The 16,928-nt window shown below is 36.9% G+C and overlaps 1 protein-coding gene across 9 annotated transcripts in view; it reads right to left on the bottom strand.

Moving 5' to 3' along the window:
* EPB41 (erythrocyte membrane protein band 4.1) overlaps positions 1–16,928 on the bottom strand; it is a 178,624-nt gene that overhangs the window by 65,796 nt on the left and 95,900 nt on the right. For all 9 annotated transcript variants that reach the window (XM_061148393.1, XM_061148394.1, XM_061148389.1 and 6 more), the window contains 4 exons: positions 13,369–13,444; positions 11,358–11,576; positions 3,335–3,422; positions 55–207 (listed from right to left, as the gene is read on the bottom strand). In XM_061148393.1, coding sequence (XP_061004376.1) covers positions 55–207; positions 3,335–3,422; positions 11,358–11,576; positions 13,369–13,444 — 536 coding nt within the window. The remainder of the gene's footprint in view (positions 1–54; positions 208–3,334; positions 3,423–11,357; positions 11,577–13,368; positions 13,445–16,928) is intronic.

The following is a 16,928-nucleotide window of genomic DNA, read 5'->3' as shown; positions in this document are numbered from 1 at the left end:
GACACCATCTGTGCTTGATTCAGGAGGAAAGGGGATCACGAGCTCTGTCTGTACCTCTCCAGGTCGAATCTTAATGAAAAAGCTGCTACGTTTGTAAGAAATCTTCAGCACTTTGGGCCAAGGAAAGCGGTTAATTCTCAGCTTTTCTTTGTAAACCAGAAGGCCACTAGAGCAGACACCTAGGATGATATCCACACCCTCCAAGTCCTGAGGAAAAAAAGAGAATATCAGTCTTGAGCCAAATGCTCAACTTAGCCGACTTGTATTAGACAATCTGAAGCTATCAACAACACAAAATAGTTACAAAGTACACATTGAAAAATAAAGCTTAACCTAACAACCATAACCCATGGAACTATTTGGTCTATGTCAAAATGTTGTTACTATACCACGTTTTAAAAAAATCAATGATATTACCTATCATAAGTATCTTTAAAATTCCAAATGAGACTCCTTAATTCTACTTCTATAATCTGCTCTAAGGAAATAATTCAAATCACAGAAAAAGCTTTATACATGATACTATTCAGAATGTTTTAAGAGTGTAAAACTGTATATAACCTAAATATCCAAGCATTAGGGTTAAATTTTGTCCATCTATATAGTGAAATATGATGCAGCTATTAAAATAGTTAGACTAGAATTTGGAAGATAAATGGGAAAATAACTATGTTGTTAACATTAAGTGAAATCAAGCAGGAAAAAATTGCATATGTAATTTGATTTCAAAAATATAAAAGATTTTCATAGAAGAAAGATGTATACAGCAAAATGTTAATAATGCCATTCTTTAGGTGGTACAATTATGAGCAACTTTTTATTTTAGTTTTCTACACTTTAATTACAATAGACACGTATTGTCTTTTAAAAAGCATTCAAATGTCAAAAAACTAACACATGTATGCACAAAATTCAAATAATGCAGAAATGCGTAAAATTTTAAAAATCTACTCTCGTCTTTCCATACTCTTTAACTATAACCAGTACTGACTTGATAATTTCCTGAATTATCCTATTTACTAGGCACATACAACTATGTGTGCATAATACATATATGTGTGCTGTGTGTGTGCTAAGTCACTTCAGTTGTGTCCCAACTCTTTGTGACCTTATTGACTGTAGGCTGCCAGGGTCCTCTGTCAAAGGATTCTCCTGGCAAGAATACTGGAGTGGGTTGCCATTTCCTTCTCCAGGGGATCTTCCCAACCCAGGAATTGAATCCACATCTCTTATGTCTCCTGCATTGGCAGGCGGGTTCTTTACCACTAGCACCACATGGGAAACCCCAATATATACATACATACATATAAGTATTTATATATATATCACCTTTATAATGAGGAAAACAACTAGAAAAAAATTAAAATTCAGTCCTTGAGGGTAGAAACTATATCTAAATCATTTCCCTATCACCCCATACTGCTATTGACAATATGCTCGGTAAGTGTTTATATTGAGTTTGTTACCTGCCCATATTATTAATCACTATTGATTCAAGGAAAATAAATTTCACCTGAGTTCATCTCTACAGCTGACTATTTATTTAGGTAAGTAATAAAAACCCGACACTACATGCTTCTAAACGACTCCTTTCCCCAAAATGAGTACAGAGAAACATATTAGTGTCTACATGTGCTATGTACAGCACAATGGAGAGAAAAAGAAATAATATTCAGCTTCAACTCATTGACTACATAACACGATTTCTCAGAAGATGCCCCCTTAAGTTCTTAAAGCCTGTGGGTACAATTACATCCCTCTTTTAACTAGATGTTTTGAAAAAATCATTTGCTTTACAGAATTTGGCAAAGGAATATGCTACCTGATTCCTCATGCATTCCTGATAACTATTGAATTGACACGAGCCTCCAGCAGAAATTGAGAAGCAAAACCTAACCAGTTCAGTTCTGGACCTAATCTGATCTTTCTACCATCTACTTTTGAGAGTCATAGAAGTTACAATACCCAGCCCCAAACAATCCAGAGCAACATCAAGAAAACTCACTAACATACAAAGGAATCTTATTAAGGTTATTAGAAATCTAAATAAGGAAGAAGCTTCAGATACAGATATTCAGGTTGGGAGAAGCCTGAAGGTCACTTTAGTCCAGTTACCACAAAATGTTTGAAGGTCCTTTTTCTAAATTGCTACCAAGTGATTATTCTGCCTAACCTGGAATATCTCCAGAGAACTCTGTCCCTTCTGAGATAGCCCATCCCACCTTTGAAACAGCTCTGTTAGACAAACTGTCCAACTGAGCTAACAGTATCTCCCTGGAGTTTCCAGTTTACCTGTTCCAGTGTTACATTCTGGAGGCCCAGTAAAACCTCTACTTTACACACTAATCCTTGAAATCCATAAAGACTGCTATTATATCTTCCCTAAACTTTCCCTTCTGTGGGTTAAGTATCCCTATTCTTTTGCCTGTTTCTCACTGGACATGGGTTTGATTCACCGTACATCCTAGTTAAATTTCTCTGAATGAACCTCCGATCACCCCTTGAGTCTTTTCTCTCACAAGCTCCTCAACCTCCCCAGTCATTTCAGTAGCTGAAGATGAGAGAAGTCAAGCGACATCCTGTCATTATTCATTGTGTTAGGCTGCCTTGGGTTGAATGGGGATGAAAGCTCAAGTTTCCAATTACCTAACCCAGTGGTTCTCAAGTGAGCTATCTGTGTTCCTCCCGTGTGCATCAGAATCACCTGGAGAGCTTATTAAAACAGATAGCTGGGTCCTACCCACAGAGTTTCTGATTCAGTAACTCTGGGATGGGAACTGAGATGAGCATTTCAAACAAGTTCCTAGACAATGCTAAATGCTGGTTCAGAGACCACACATTGTGAACTGTTGCCTCATACCAGTGATCCTCAGATTCAAGCATGAAGGAGAATCATTTGGGATATTCATTAAATCTGGAGACTAAGCCTCTCCTTCACAGTCAGTCAGTGTATCTGGGAGGAGCTCAGGAATCTGTATATTTAACAAATACCCCAGGTGATTCTGAGGTAGGTGACTGGCTACAAAACAAGCCTCACTGTCACGCTGCATTTGCAAATGTATCTGCATTTTAGGAAGTTATCATTTCTTCTGCTCTTGGCACTATATCTTTTGATCCTTACAGTTGCTTAGGTGTGAAACCTCGTTCTGTTGGTGGAATTGCAAACAGGCAATTCAATTCATACACTTAATACACTTGACTGTTCAACTGACAGATAACATTCTAACAAGAATTACTATCTCCTCTGAATGTTTTGTAATACCCTAGGTAAAGGTTGGTACGCGGTATTATATGACACAGGTCTGATACATGCATATTAATAAGTTACCATTACCTTTGCTTTATGAAGGTCAACACCATACATAGACAACTTTTTGGCATTCTCAAGAAATTCCAGGTCAGCCTGAGCTGGAGTCATGGACCTTTGATAGAAGAAAAAAAAAAAAAAAAACTTTCAGTGTCACAGTCAATATTTAAAAGAATAGCATTTGTATATCACTTTTACTTTACATAAACATATAAGCATATACATACCAATAGGTATGTAGATGTATTTCATGGTCCTAAAAATAGAATATTATGTATGGAAAAGGAGTCTTATCACTACCTGTGTCTAAATAATTGAAATATGCCTTAGAAAAAGAGCTCTTGGAGAAATAAAAAGTTACCAAGAAGCTATTAGAAGAAAAGTTTTTTTAAAATCCTAAAATTCTTTAAAACTGCCCAATCTACCATCAGTTCTGCTCCTCCCTCTTCTTGGCCCTTTTCTTCAACACACATAAACTCCTCCCACTAATTTATCTTGCCAAGGAGGTGACCAAATTAAATCCTCTGAGGGCATGATACAGTTTACAATATCCTCTTAGCTGCCCTTTTCTCTCCATATCCCTGAATTGAGTTATTATGGAAATTAAACAGGAGGGCAGCTGAAGTTGCTTAACTGGGGATTCTTAATGGGGGACAGACTTGATGAAAAGAAAATTTCTGGTAACAGATGGTGTCCTGCCCACTGATCTAAACAACATAAACTGGCTAATAGAAGCGTGTAGATAAAAGGGCTGCCTCTCTGTTATTAAGATATCTTCATTACAAAGCAGATAATGAATTAAATTTGTTTGAAAACAATCAGCCTCATAGTCTAAACACTTACTAGGACAGTCTTTCCTCCTCCTTTATAATTTTCTTCTCTTTTGAAAACTGCTCATGAGCTAGGCTGAGCTTTAAAGAAAAAGGTATTACTCCTAGTGCTGCACAATTCAGAACCAATCAAATAGAACTTCACAGTAACAATAATGCAGCCACACCCCCAAAGAAAAACCACCGTAAATGCCTGTTTCCCAAAAGACTGCCTGCCTCAAGCTATAAAAAAGCAGCGGTAACCTATTCATTTAACAAGAGAAAGTCTCTTTCAAAACCATCTGTCTTTATCCTCATTAAAAAGAACAAAGGAGGACTTCCCTGGTGGTTTAGTGGTTAAGACACCATGCTTCCAATGCAGGGGGTGTGAGTTTGATCCCTGGTTGGGGACCTAAGATCCCACATGCTGCCTGGTGCAGCCAAAAAAGAACAAAAGGTTCCTTGGAATAACAACCCCCCCACCACCCAATTTAAAGAAAAAAAAAAAAAAATCAGGAAAGAAACTGCATACTTGTTAATGACTCAGCACCCCTGAATAAAACCTTCTTTCTGCAAGTGCCAAAACATCGCACCTGAATGCTATTAATGACTAAAATTGAACACACAAAAAGAATGGGAAAATAAGCACTTGAACAAGCAATTCTGCATGTTCAAGTCATTAAGACCATCTCAGGAAAGTTTCATAGTCTTCTTCTCTCACTTTAATTATATACGTTTCTAGTTAAGGTTACTCCCATATTCTAGATTTGGGGTATTTTGTTTTTGTTGTTAGTATTACTGATAGCTTGAAGTTTAGAATTTGAAGCTGGAATGGAGTTGGAAGATTATAGAGTCCAACACTTCCATTTTGCTGATAAAGAAACAGGGCTCAAGGGATTACATGATCATGGGCAAGTCATGACTCTTAGTTTAAGGCAGCAGGCTTTAGCCAGGACCCAAGTCACATCATTAGAGCTGGCTCCTGCATTTAAGAGTGCGACATCAATCTCCTATAAAGTAAGAACTGTAATAATACCTACTTCCTGAGGCTAGTATAAGAAATGATTTCTTCTTTTTTAATCTTTGGATGTAGCTGGAGTGTGTGTGTGTACTTATTTACATGTCTATCTATCTATCCATCCATCCACCCATCCATCGAAAACAGTTTTTGCTGAAACTTGCAGTTTTACACAATACCCTAGGAGTCATTTTAGTTTCCTTCTCACTGTAATTTCTATTTCCCTTTACTGACAGTCAGAAACTTGACTCCCATTATCCTTAATACACTAATCTGATCAACCCCCCCCTGCTCCCTGGTACATAACCAATCTCTACTTCCTGCCACTGACTCCTCCCTGACATGGATGCCCTCTTCACTGGCTTAGACGCTGAATTCCCCATGCTAGGCTGCTCCCCACACGTGTCCTCCTTACCTCACTCAGATTCTGACCCCTGGTGCTAGGCTACCCCTTCCATAGACATCATCTTCACCCTGCTCAGGATTCAACACCTGTATCAGGTACCACCCCATGTGGATGTCCTCTGCAGGCCTTACTCTTACATGGATGCCCTTCTCACTCTGTCCTGCCTCTGATAACCACAGCCACATGCCCACCTATGACTCCCCTTTCATCCTATTTGAGCTCTGACTTCTCCTGCAAGGCTGGCCCCCTACAACGAACACTCTCCTCACCCTGTTTAGGCCCCGATATCCCCAACCAGACTGTCTCCCAGCATGGATGACTATCTTGCTCTATCCCACCTAATGGCTTTAGAACACAATTGTTTCAGGAAACTTTTTCTGATTATAAAAATCTACATTCATTGTATAAAATTTGGAAAATATCGTTAAGAGCATAGAAAAAAAAAAAAAAAAGAACAAAGTTTCCCATAATCCCACCAACCACAGGTACCTGTGCATGTAAATGCAATTATATTTTACAAATAAACCACCAATTAAACTGAATTATTTTCAAGTTAACATTTTAAAGATTATGGTTTTTCCAAGACTCTTGAAAGTAGTAACAATATAGCTAGGAAGAGATTAGACAGCTCTAAATTATTAGGAGTACTGTTTTGAATTTATTCAGTACCACTTAATACTTTACTATTTGAAATTACTGCACCTTACAAGAAGTACCTAACCAGAAAGATTTGGCACAGGTTAATTTTTGCTCATTAAAGACAGAAGTTATAACAAAGTTTCCCTGTATTTATTTTGAGCAAGCGGAGTCAGGATACAGAGCCACTCAGAGAGTTCCAGTGTTAAGTGACAGCCTTTTTCCTTTTTTTTAAATGGGAAAAGCTTTATTCAGGAAGCCAGCAACCTGGGGAGACAGTGGATTAATGTCCTAAAATCATCTCCACATTGCCCATTAGGAGACAGAGGTTTTCAAGGCATTGTGAGGGAGGGGGCTACAGGCTGCATGATCAGCTCGTGCACAATGCTCAGGTTGGCTGGCATAAAGGCAAAGTTTCAAGCATCACCCATCTTCTGGATTTCAACCAATTTGGGGTCCACATGCTTGCAAGTCAACAGTTTTCATTTGTTGGGGGATGTGACAGCCTTTTAATAACATTGTTGCATCTCCAAATTAAAGACTGCGGTTTCAAATAATTACGTAGCGGACAACTGACAATTTTACATTACCTTCCTAGTCCCCATAAATGGAGGACAATTAGTTTTAAACCTTGATTTGCTCATGTAAGTTTAATGTGAATTATAGCTTCACAGTTTCTGTCTAGGCAAATAAAGGGCCACTACTAAGGATTCCATGTATGTAGGCTGTCTTCTATTTATCTGAGGAATGGGATCAACGCATTGTAAATGCTTCTGCCTCAGCAGAAGTCTCTTTGGACGGGTTAAAATGTCACATTGTTGGGACATAATTAAAATTCCCATTTGACTTTCTGTTTGTGAGGACTGCTAATCTTTCCAAAAAGGAGCAAGTAAATTCCAAGATGACAGACCTCTAAATTTTCTAATCATGGAGATACATTACTGTTCAATTTCTATCCATACACCTCACAGAACATCAACTGGAACATATCCATCTGTCCTCTGAGATTGTTTCACCTATTTGGATTTAAAGTCAGTTTCCAAGAGCAGTTCTCTAAACCCAGACTCACACTTATTACTGGCAAAATGGAATAAGAATTATTATTATCCTAACAAATATTGGAAATTTTACTATATACTAATCATTGTGCAAAGCACTTCACATGAATTTCTGATTAAACAATCACAAAAATCACAGTATCATCCTTTTGTTTCAGATGAAAAAATGGAAACTTGGAGAGCTTAAGTAACTAGTATGCATGTGTGCTACAGTTGTGTCCAACTCTTTTCGATCCTGTAGACTGTAGCCCGCCAGGCTCCTCTGTCCAGGGGATTCTCCAGGCAAGAGTACTGGGAGTGGGTTGCCATGCCCTCCTCCAGGGGATCTTCCCAACTCAGGGACTGAACCTGGGTCTCCAGCATTTCAGGCAGATTCTTTACCATCTAAACCACCAGGGAAGCCTGGGAAGCCCTTAAGTAACTTACTAAGGATCATAAAGCTAATAAGGAATGGAGACTGAATTCAAAGTAAGACAGGCTGACTCCAGAGCCCAGGCTTTTGTCTTAGTGCCTAGCTCAATGGTTCTCAAAATTTTGACCTCAGGATCCCTTCCCTCTCAATAATTACTGAGGACTCTAAAGAGCTTTTATTAAATGCGGGTTATTTCTATCAATATTTACTATAACAGAAGGTAAAACTAATACAATTTGAAACTACTGATTAAATCTTTAAAGAATAACAATCAAAAACTCATATTTTAACAATTTTTTAAAAAATTACAGCATTTTCCCAAACTGTTGTAAAGGAGTGGCATTGTTTTCCACATTTATAAAATTTTTTTAATGTGTGACTTAGAAGACAGCTGGATTCTCCTGTCTTCTAACTACTTCTGAATTCAACCTGTTGCAATATTTGAATTTGATGGTAGTATAAGAAGAAACCTGAGCTCATACAGATATGTAGTTGGAAAAGGAATTGATGATTAAAAATACTCTTCTTTGATACTTACTACACTAAAACTCAACAATGGCAGTTTCCTAAGAGGGTTTCCAATGTGAAATCTGGAGACATAATGGTGAACTTTTGTAACCTGTTATATTAAAATCCATTGGCCTATCTTGCATTTCGAATGGACCTTTTATAGTTATGCATGATTTTGTAACATCATGCATTTCACATCTGAAAAATATTCGCTGACTAATCCAAGTCCTTCAAATGCTAACACATTTCATTGTACAGTATTAAAAGAAGAGAATCACATGCATTAGAGTCATCACCAACTCCATCAGAAAAGTCTTTTAAGTATTTGGAGCCTGTCAAGACCATGATGGCAAATAGAAGTTTTAAAAAATTCTGATTTTCTCTTAAAAGCTTGAATTTTCTCATTAGCAACAAATAGTTGTTTACCAACCCTTAAAGCACTGGCTCATTTCATTTTTTTGAGAAAATGTATGCCAAACAACCAAATCTGAATAATCATAGTCATTAATTACAGTTATTTTTTCAAGTGAAAAAGGTGTTGCATTAAAAAAAAGTGACTAATTCAGCTGAGAACATAAAACAATTATACAAGTGTGTTTCCTCAAGATAACTGTTGTACCTCAGTATGCAGTACAAATGCTTTCTGGGTACTTCCTATTAAATCACACAGAATATTAAGCAGAATGTATTTAAGATTTAAAAGAATCAATACTTTTTACTATTCATCATGAAAATTTTTAAGTGAACAGGCAGATTTTAAAATATTTCATCTTTTAACTGCAAGTTAAAAAATAAAAGTGCATCCTAGTGAAGCATGTAATGACTAGTAGTACAGTTTGGTGCCAACCGCCTTGATCTGTGCTCCACCATTTCAACAAAGGGCTTCCCAAGTGGCGCAGTGGTAAAGAATCTACCTGCCAATACAGAAGACACAGGAGACACAGGTTCAATCCCTGGGTCAGGAATATCCCCTGGAGTAGGAAATGGCAACCCCTTCTTGTCTGGAAAATTCCACGGACAGAGGAGCATGGCAGGCTACAGGCCATAGGGTCACAAAGAGTCAGACATGACTGAAGTGACTGAGTGTGCACGGCTTAATTCAAAGGGTGGTTATAAAGATTAAATATGGCATTATATATAAAGTGCTTAGCATGGTATCTGGCACATAATAACAGACACATAATAATTACCTGCTTAGGATATGATGATGATTATGTTAACAATGCATAAAGGAGAATCAAACATTGCATGAAATTTAGACTGCAAAGTCCTCCCAAACCTGAAATTCTATTGTGATCAAATATACATCGAAATCATCAGAGACAGAAGTAAGGCATCAATCATAATCCAACACCACTATTTTCTGCTGTTGTGCTCCACAGCAGCAGTAAAATATTTTCTTTTACCATTTTATTGATTGCTCAAAGATTATACTACTACTAATAAAAATTATTTTTAAATTATTAGATAAAAAGAACACTTCCCTACAATCCTGACATTCTAACAAATAATTTTAATTGATTGCTTCTTTCTACCACTTACTTTTGTGTGCATGTATTTGTGTGTGTGATTACATATATATATATAAATTTCTAGAATTATAATCAGAATATAAATAAGTATCTTAAACACATATTTTGTGCTTCCCTGGTGGCTCAGCAGTAAAGAATCCACCTGCAATGCAGAAGACACGGGTTCAGTCCCTAGGTTGAGAAAATCTCCTGGAGAAGGGAATGGCTACCCACTACAGTATTCTTGCCTGGGAAATCTCATGGACAGAGGAACCTGGCGGGCTATAGTCCATGGGAGTCGCAAGAGTTGGACCCGATGTAGTGACTAAACTGCCATCACCAAACACGTATTTAAGGACAATACAACATCCTTTAAGTTAGAATCATCAACTAGTTAAAAGTGATTCATTAGTGGTCTTAGATATCAGAGCATTGTAATGTATATACCCAAACTTGAAAAACAAACCTTGGCAATTCTCTGTAGAAACAGCGTGATCTCATGAGAGTGGGGTGATTGTAATAAGACTATTGTTACATAGATGAAAGACTCTAAAGTTCTTATTATGGTTCTCATTATTATGGGACTGGAGCCTACAGCGGGAATAAGGCAACTAGAACTGGGGGACCCTGAGTTAACACTCTCTTATTTGAAGTATCTGAATCCATGCAATCCTATTGGAACCACTCTCGGGAAAATAAGATGGTTCAACAGCTAGATAGACTACTGTAGGACCACTCAGGATTTCTCAGCAGTGTGACCTTCTGGGGCATCCTAGCCTAATTCATGCTAACATAATTCCAGGTGCCAACTCAAGGCCAGGATCAGACATTCTCCTTGATATCCCCAGGCAGCTTATAAAATTTAGCTCGGAGAAGTCACTCAAATAACAATAGGCTATATGGTAGGAATAAACACATTTTTCTGGGACTTTAATATTAGCTAATGTTTATTACATTTTTACTATGTGTAAGACATTGTGTTAAGTTTTTACACCTATGACCTTTTCTAATCCTATGGATCACCCTATTTCCTCTGAGGTAATGATCTCTATCAGACATATAAGGAATCTGAGGTTCAGAGAGATTAAGTGAATTACCTGAGGTCACAAGGCTAGAACCAAGCAGAACAAGAATTCAACCCAGCTCAGTCTGACCAAAGCCCTTGTTCTTGATCACTGTGTTATACCTCTCACATTACCAATTATTTTCGTGAAAAAAAAAAATTAATGAATTCAAGAAAGAATTAAAAAATATCTTCATGGGTTTTATGAGCCCTCTTAAGTCTATTCTTGCAAAAAGACCCCAAGTTAAGAACCTCTGCTCTAAAGATCTCAAGGTATCTAATACAGTATAATACATTTAAATCTAAAAAACAAAAACAAAAAAAAAGGTAAAAGGCAATAGTAATAATAGCTTCCATTTATTGAGCACCTACTATGTGCCAGACACTCTGCTTAGTGCTTTACATATATTACCTCATTTAGTTTTCATCCAACAATGCAGCACCCATTACTCTGAAAACTTAGGTTCAGAAGGCTTAGAATCCCAAAGAACTGGGAGGGAACTGAGCTCGAGCTGACTCTTTCTATATCACCAGTTCCCACGGAAGCAAACACTAAAATCATCCCAGGTCAAGGATTTAAACTTATTGTCAAAGTAAAGACAGACCAAACCCTGGAGACATATTTACCTGTATGACTTATGCAGTTCCATGACCTTCTCTTCAAGTTCCTTGGTCTGGTTTGGGGCCAGTTTAAAATCACTAACATAATCTGTGCCATGGAGTTCTGGGTCATAGTCTCCCAGCTCAGACTGGATAGTGTAAGAGCCTAGTAACGCTAAGGTTGCAAAGGAACAGGGCAGACGTCCTGACACTATGTCCTGCCGAAGCTGAAGACACAGGTAATACCTACAGCCAAAAGAGAAAAGACGTTACTATGTTGGCGACGGAAACAATAACAAAATACAGAGAGAGAGAAGGGAAGAAAATGGGAAAGACAGGGAGGGAGGAAGGAAAAGAGCAGCTAAGTAAATATGAGTTAATATTAACAACTGTTCAATCTAAGCAGAAGGTATACGGTTGTTCATCGTACTGTTTCAGTGTCAGACAGCCCGAACTGGGTTCTTCCAATTTAATCATACCTTCCAGTTTTCCTGTTTGGTAAAAGAGTCTGAATTGGTTAACTCAGTCAGAACAAGGGCTGAGGAGGTCAGGGCCGTGAGTAATTAGAATCATATCTTGGCTTTGACCATAAGAAGATATTGAATAACATATGTATCAGCAATCATTTTTGCTGTCTATGATTAGTCACTACACACATGTCTTTTAAAAAGTCAGAGCAATGCCAATCAAATTGTAAGAGTCTTCAACTCCTCTAAAACATAGGTAGTTAGTACAGAATTTTAGGGATTTGTTATTTGTATATGTAATAAACCTTAACAAAGAAAAATGCTGCTGCTGCTGCTGCTAAGTCGCTTCAGTCGTGTCCGACTCTGTGCGACCCCATAGACAGCAGCTCACCAGGCTCCCCCATCGCTGGGATTCTCAAGGTAAGAACACTGGAGTGGGTTGCCATTTCCTCCTCCAATGTGTGAAAGTGACAAGTGAAAGGGAAGTCGCTCAGTCGTGTCCGACTCGTAGCGACCCAATGGACTGCAGCCTACCAGGCTCCTCCGTCCATGGGATTTTCCAGGCAAGAGTACTGGAGTGGGGTGCCATTGCCTTCTCTGAAAGAAAGATGAGTAAGTAACAACTCTAAGAGAAAGTATTACTTGTGAAAAAGAAATAACCAAGATAATTTTTTCAGGCAGAAATATGGCATCTCAACTTCAAGAATGTACTAAGAATAACTAGATAACTTTTTTAATGGTATAGGCACTTCACAGTACTTAACAACCAAACTTTTTAGGAGTCTTAGGTTATTCTCTTATTTGAGAGAATATATTTGTCTGAAATCAGATAGTTGACAGCAAAATCAGAATTAGAAAGTAGTTTCTCAACAACAATTCAATTGAACAAACATTTGCCAAATACCTACTATGTATATATAAGGCTCTACGTAAGATGCTATGAATAGAAATATGTACTATAGTACTTTTTATTAGATACTGTTTTCCCATTTTCCTTTTTTGCTAATATTTACATAGACTCCAATAAAGGACACTTTTTAAAAAGGAATCAGTAAGCTGTTTTTAAAGAGATTTATTTCATAAATAAATTTTTATTTACAAGATTTCATAAATTAAGCAGGCTCAAAAATTACTGAGAAAGATTCAGTTCACATACCTAATCCTACAATTTAAAAGAGGAATATGAAGAAAAAATAAGAAAACTGAGACTTTAGCTTTTATGATCCCTTAAGAAAGAACATCACGAGAGAAGAGATTTTAAAACAAAAAACAGCAGAGCTATTTGCCACTCTGTTTGTGTCCTGTTCTTTGGAGGATGGTATGATTTATAGAGTCCCTGTCCACAGCATGGCATAATATCCTTGATAAGCAAGGTTAATTCCCCACCAATTTCCTCCAGGTGAGTCACAGATATTTGAGGTTTTTAGGCTCACTTATTTGTAAGCCTGCCTTGAAATAACTAGAAACTTTTTATCTTAGTTTTAATAATTCTTTAATTCTGAATGAAGAACTCCCCAGACCTTATGATAATGAAATTACTTATTACATATTTAACTTAATACATTATTTACCTTGTTATATCTTCTGTTAACTGTGCTGGGTCAGGTGGGTAAAACTTTACATTAAATGTGAAATTCCAAGGGACACCTGTAAAAATAAAGAATTTTATACTTACGTCCAAGTTTCTGGTTGTTAGAATTACCTAAAAACATTTTTTAAAATATTTTTTTCCCCTGAGGTCTTCTAATATTGATACTTTTTTGCTCTGTGGATAAAATACTACCCTTATTTAAAAAGAAAAATAAGAAAGTTGTTTAGAGAACAACTAAGAAATTATCTCATTTTTTATTATCACACTTAATAGTTTTGCTTATACACAATATAAGCAAAATAACATGAAACTATCCTCTAGGTCAACATGTTTGTAGCAATGGTTTTTAAAATGTGATCTATATACCACTCTGGGCCCTTAAAAGTTCTTCAAGTGATTCATGGATGTTTCCTTTTGGTATTGGCATTACTTATTTGTGACATCTCTCAACATTATGTCAAATAAACAAAAACATTCTTCCCATTCATATGGGTGAGATTAGGAGATTACTTTAGAAATAAGAAGGAAGAGGCAATATACGTGGCTCTTAGAAACTATAGTTCTAATAAAATATTTTGGGTATGAAAACTACAAGAGTTCAATCCTAAAACTCATACAAGTGTTTTACACTTTTAATATACAAGGAAAATCAGGGGTTATGAGTAAAAATTAAGTGGAGAATGCATTTCAATTTCTCCAGCTACGTGCTGCCAGTTCTAGGTTTTTTTAACATGACTGTTGGTTTCCCAAACGGTAGTGCCTGATCTTAGTATTACTGGTTACGATGATAAGAGCTTCATTTTGTTCAGTACTTACTGCATTGCCGGGCACTAAGCTAGCTCTCTTATATAAAGGTAGGTACTACTATTAGTTCATTTTATTTATGAAGAAACAGTGGCTTAATAAAATACATAGCTAATGAATCCAGGGTTCTCTTACTCCAAACCCCATACTTTTAACCATTGGACTCTATACCCTATAACATACATATGTTTCAAACATTGTTCTGTTTACATCCATAGTATTTAATCTCCAAATATCATTTTTATTACTATTGGTTGCAATGACAAAATGCAAATTACAACCTGAAGTAGTTTGAATGTCTTAATGAATATGTAGTTTTAAACATCTGAAACATTTAATACAAGAGTCTCTTGGAAATGGTTGAAATTTTCCTTCAAAAATTGAGTTAAAAGGCAAATTCCAGACAGTGCAACAAACCTGTCTCAAATCTAGTCACTCTTAATGTCTACCATCAGCTCACTTTTAATGCTTCATATCTCCAAAACTTTAAATGGAACTTAGATAGAAAAGCAACCACATAATTATTTCCCATAAAAGGGGCAAATGGATAGGGGGGTAGTATTTACAGTTCAAATATTGTAAAACATTATCTATTGTTTCATTTTCTGATATGATAAAAATATCAATTTAATCACTGTTCACTCATAATTCCCATATAGGTTTTAAAAAAAGGTGACTTCTCCATGGAATATTACTCAGCCATTAAAAAGAATTCATTTGAATCAGTTCTAATGAGATGGAGGAAACTGGAGCCCATCATACAGAGTGAAGTAAGCCAGAAAGATAAAGACCAAGACAGTATACTAACACATATATATGGAATTTAGAAAGATGGTAACAATAACGCTATATGCAAAACAGAAAAAGAGACACAGATGTACAGAACAGAGTTTTGGACTCTGTGGGAGAAGGCAAGGGTGGGATGTTTTGAGAGAGCAGCATCGAAACATGTATATTATCTAGGGTGAAACAGATCACCAGCCCAGGCTGGATGCATGAGACAAGTGCTCGAGCCTGGTACTGGGAAGACCCAGAGAAATCGGGTGGAGAGAGAGGTGGGAGGGGGGATCGGGATGGGGAATACATGTAAATCCATGGCTGATTCATGTCAATGTATGACAAAAACCACTACAATATTGTAAAGTAATTAGCCTCCAACTAATAAAAAAATGAAAAAAAAAAAAAGGTGACTTCTATGCTACCTATAAAAAAAATGTACTGGCTAAAACAAAGCAATGTGGGAAACAAGATAGCTAAAAGAATGTTCAATAAATGTGAATTCAGCATTTAAGAACTTTAAACATAAATTTAGTTATTTCATAACATATATAAATGGCATTTTTTTTAACAGGGTAGGAAGACTAACATTAAGGAAAGCAAATAAGCAATAGTCTACAATGTGTAATTTTTTTTCCCCTCTTTGAGCTAACTGACATAAAAAGCTTGATATCACCCACGGTTGGCAGGGAAAATAAATAGTTTCTTCTATTGCTGATGTGAATACAAAATGGTACAACACTGCAGGGAACAACTGACAATGTCTATCAAAATATAAAATGTATATACCCTTTTACCCAGCAGTTCCACTTCCATAAATGTATCTAAACAAACACTTAAAAGTGGTCAAGTGATACATGTATAAGACATTGTAACAGCAAATGTCTGGAAACAACCTAAATATATTTATTTAGCAAGAAAAGATACATCACCATTACATACTGTTGAGTAAAAAAAATAATCAAGGCAAAGAACAGTATATACAGAAAGCAACTGTAAATGTTGGGGGTAGAAAAAAGTATATATTACAGGAATGATTATCTAGGCAAAGACTGTCCCTATAAGGATACACAGTAAACCAGGTATAGTGGCTACAAAACTAGAAAGGGGAACTCCTGGGGAGAGAAACTGAGAGGTGAGGGGGAAGTGGTAAGAGAGAGACCCATTTTCACTATACACTCTTTTATACCAGTGAACACACTTTGTGTGTGTGTGCATGCACACACATCTTCTAAAGGATAATCTTTGTCTCCTACTATAAAGGAAATTCCTGAAGGTAAGATTTTTTTTTTTCTGTTTTATATATGGTATATACTCCGAGCACCTATAACAGTGCTTGGCATATCACAGAGGCTCAAGAAATTTTTGTTGAGTGAACAAATGACATAAAGTAACTGATCTCACAGCTTTGTTGTGAAGGTCATATGAGGATGCTGCTGCTGCTGTTCAGTCGCTGAAGTTGTGTCCGACTCTTTGTGACCCCCAGGGACTGCAGTTTGCCAGGTTCCTCTGTCCTTCACTATCTCCCGGAGTTTGCTCAAATTCATGCCCATAAAGTCAGTGATGCTATCTAACCATCTCATCCTCTGTCACCCTCTTCTCCTTTTGCCTTCAATTTGTCCCAGAAACAGGATGTTTTCCAATAAGTCAGTTGTTTACATCAGGTGGCCAAAGTATTGGAGCTTCATCAGGACCGATTTCCTTTAGGATTGACTGGTTTGATATCCTTGCTGTCCAAGGGACTCTCAAGAGTCTTCTCCAGCACCACAATTTAAAAGCATCAATTCTTTGGCACTCAACTTTCTTTATGGTCCAACTCTCACATCTGTACATGACTACTGGAAAAACCATCGCTTTGACTATAAAGACCTTTGTTGGCAAAGTGATGTCCCTGCTTTTTAATATGCTGTCTAGGTTTGTTAAGCCTTTTCTTCCAAGGAGCATGTGTCTTTTAATTTC

The sequence above is a fragment of the Dama dama genome, chromosome 8 (genome assembly GCF_033118175.1).
Source record: "Dama dama isolate Ldn47 chromosome 8, ASM3311817v1, whole genome shotgun sequence".
Taxonomy (NCBI): Eukaryota; Metazoa; Chordata; class Mammalia; order Artiodactyla; family Cervidae; genus Dama; species Dama dama.
Note: the sequence above shows the minus strand (reverse complement) of the source record. Positions and strands in the feature narration are given on the sequence as shown.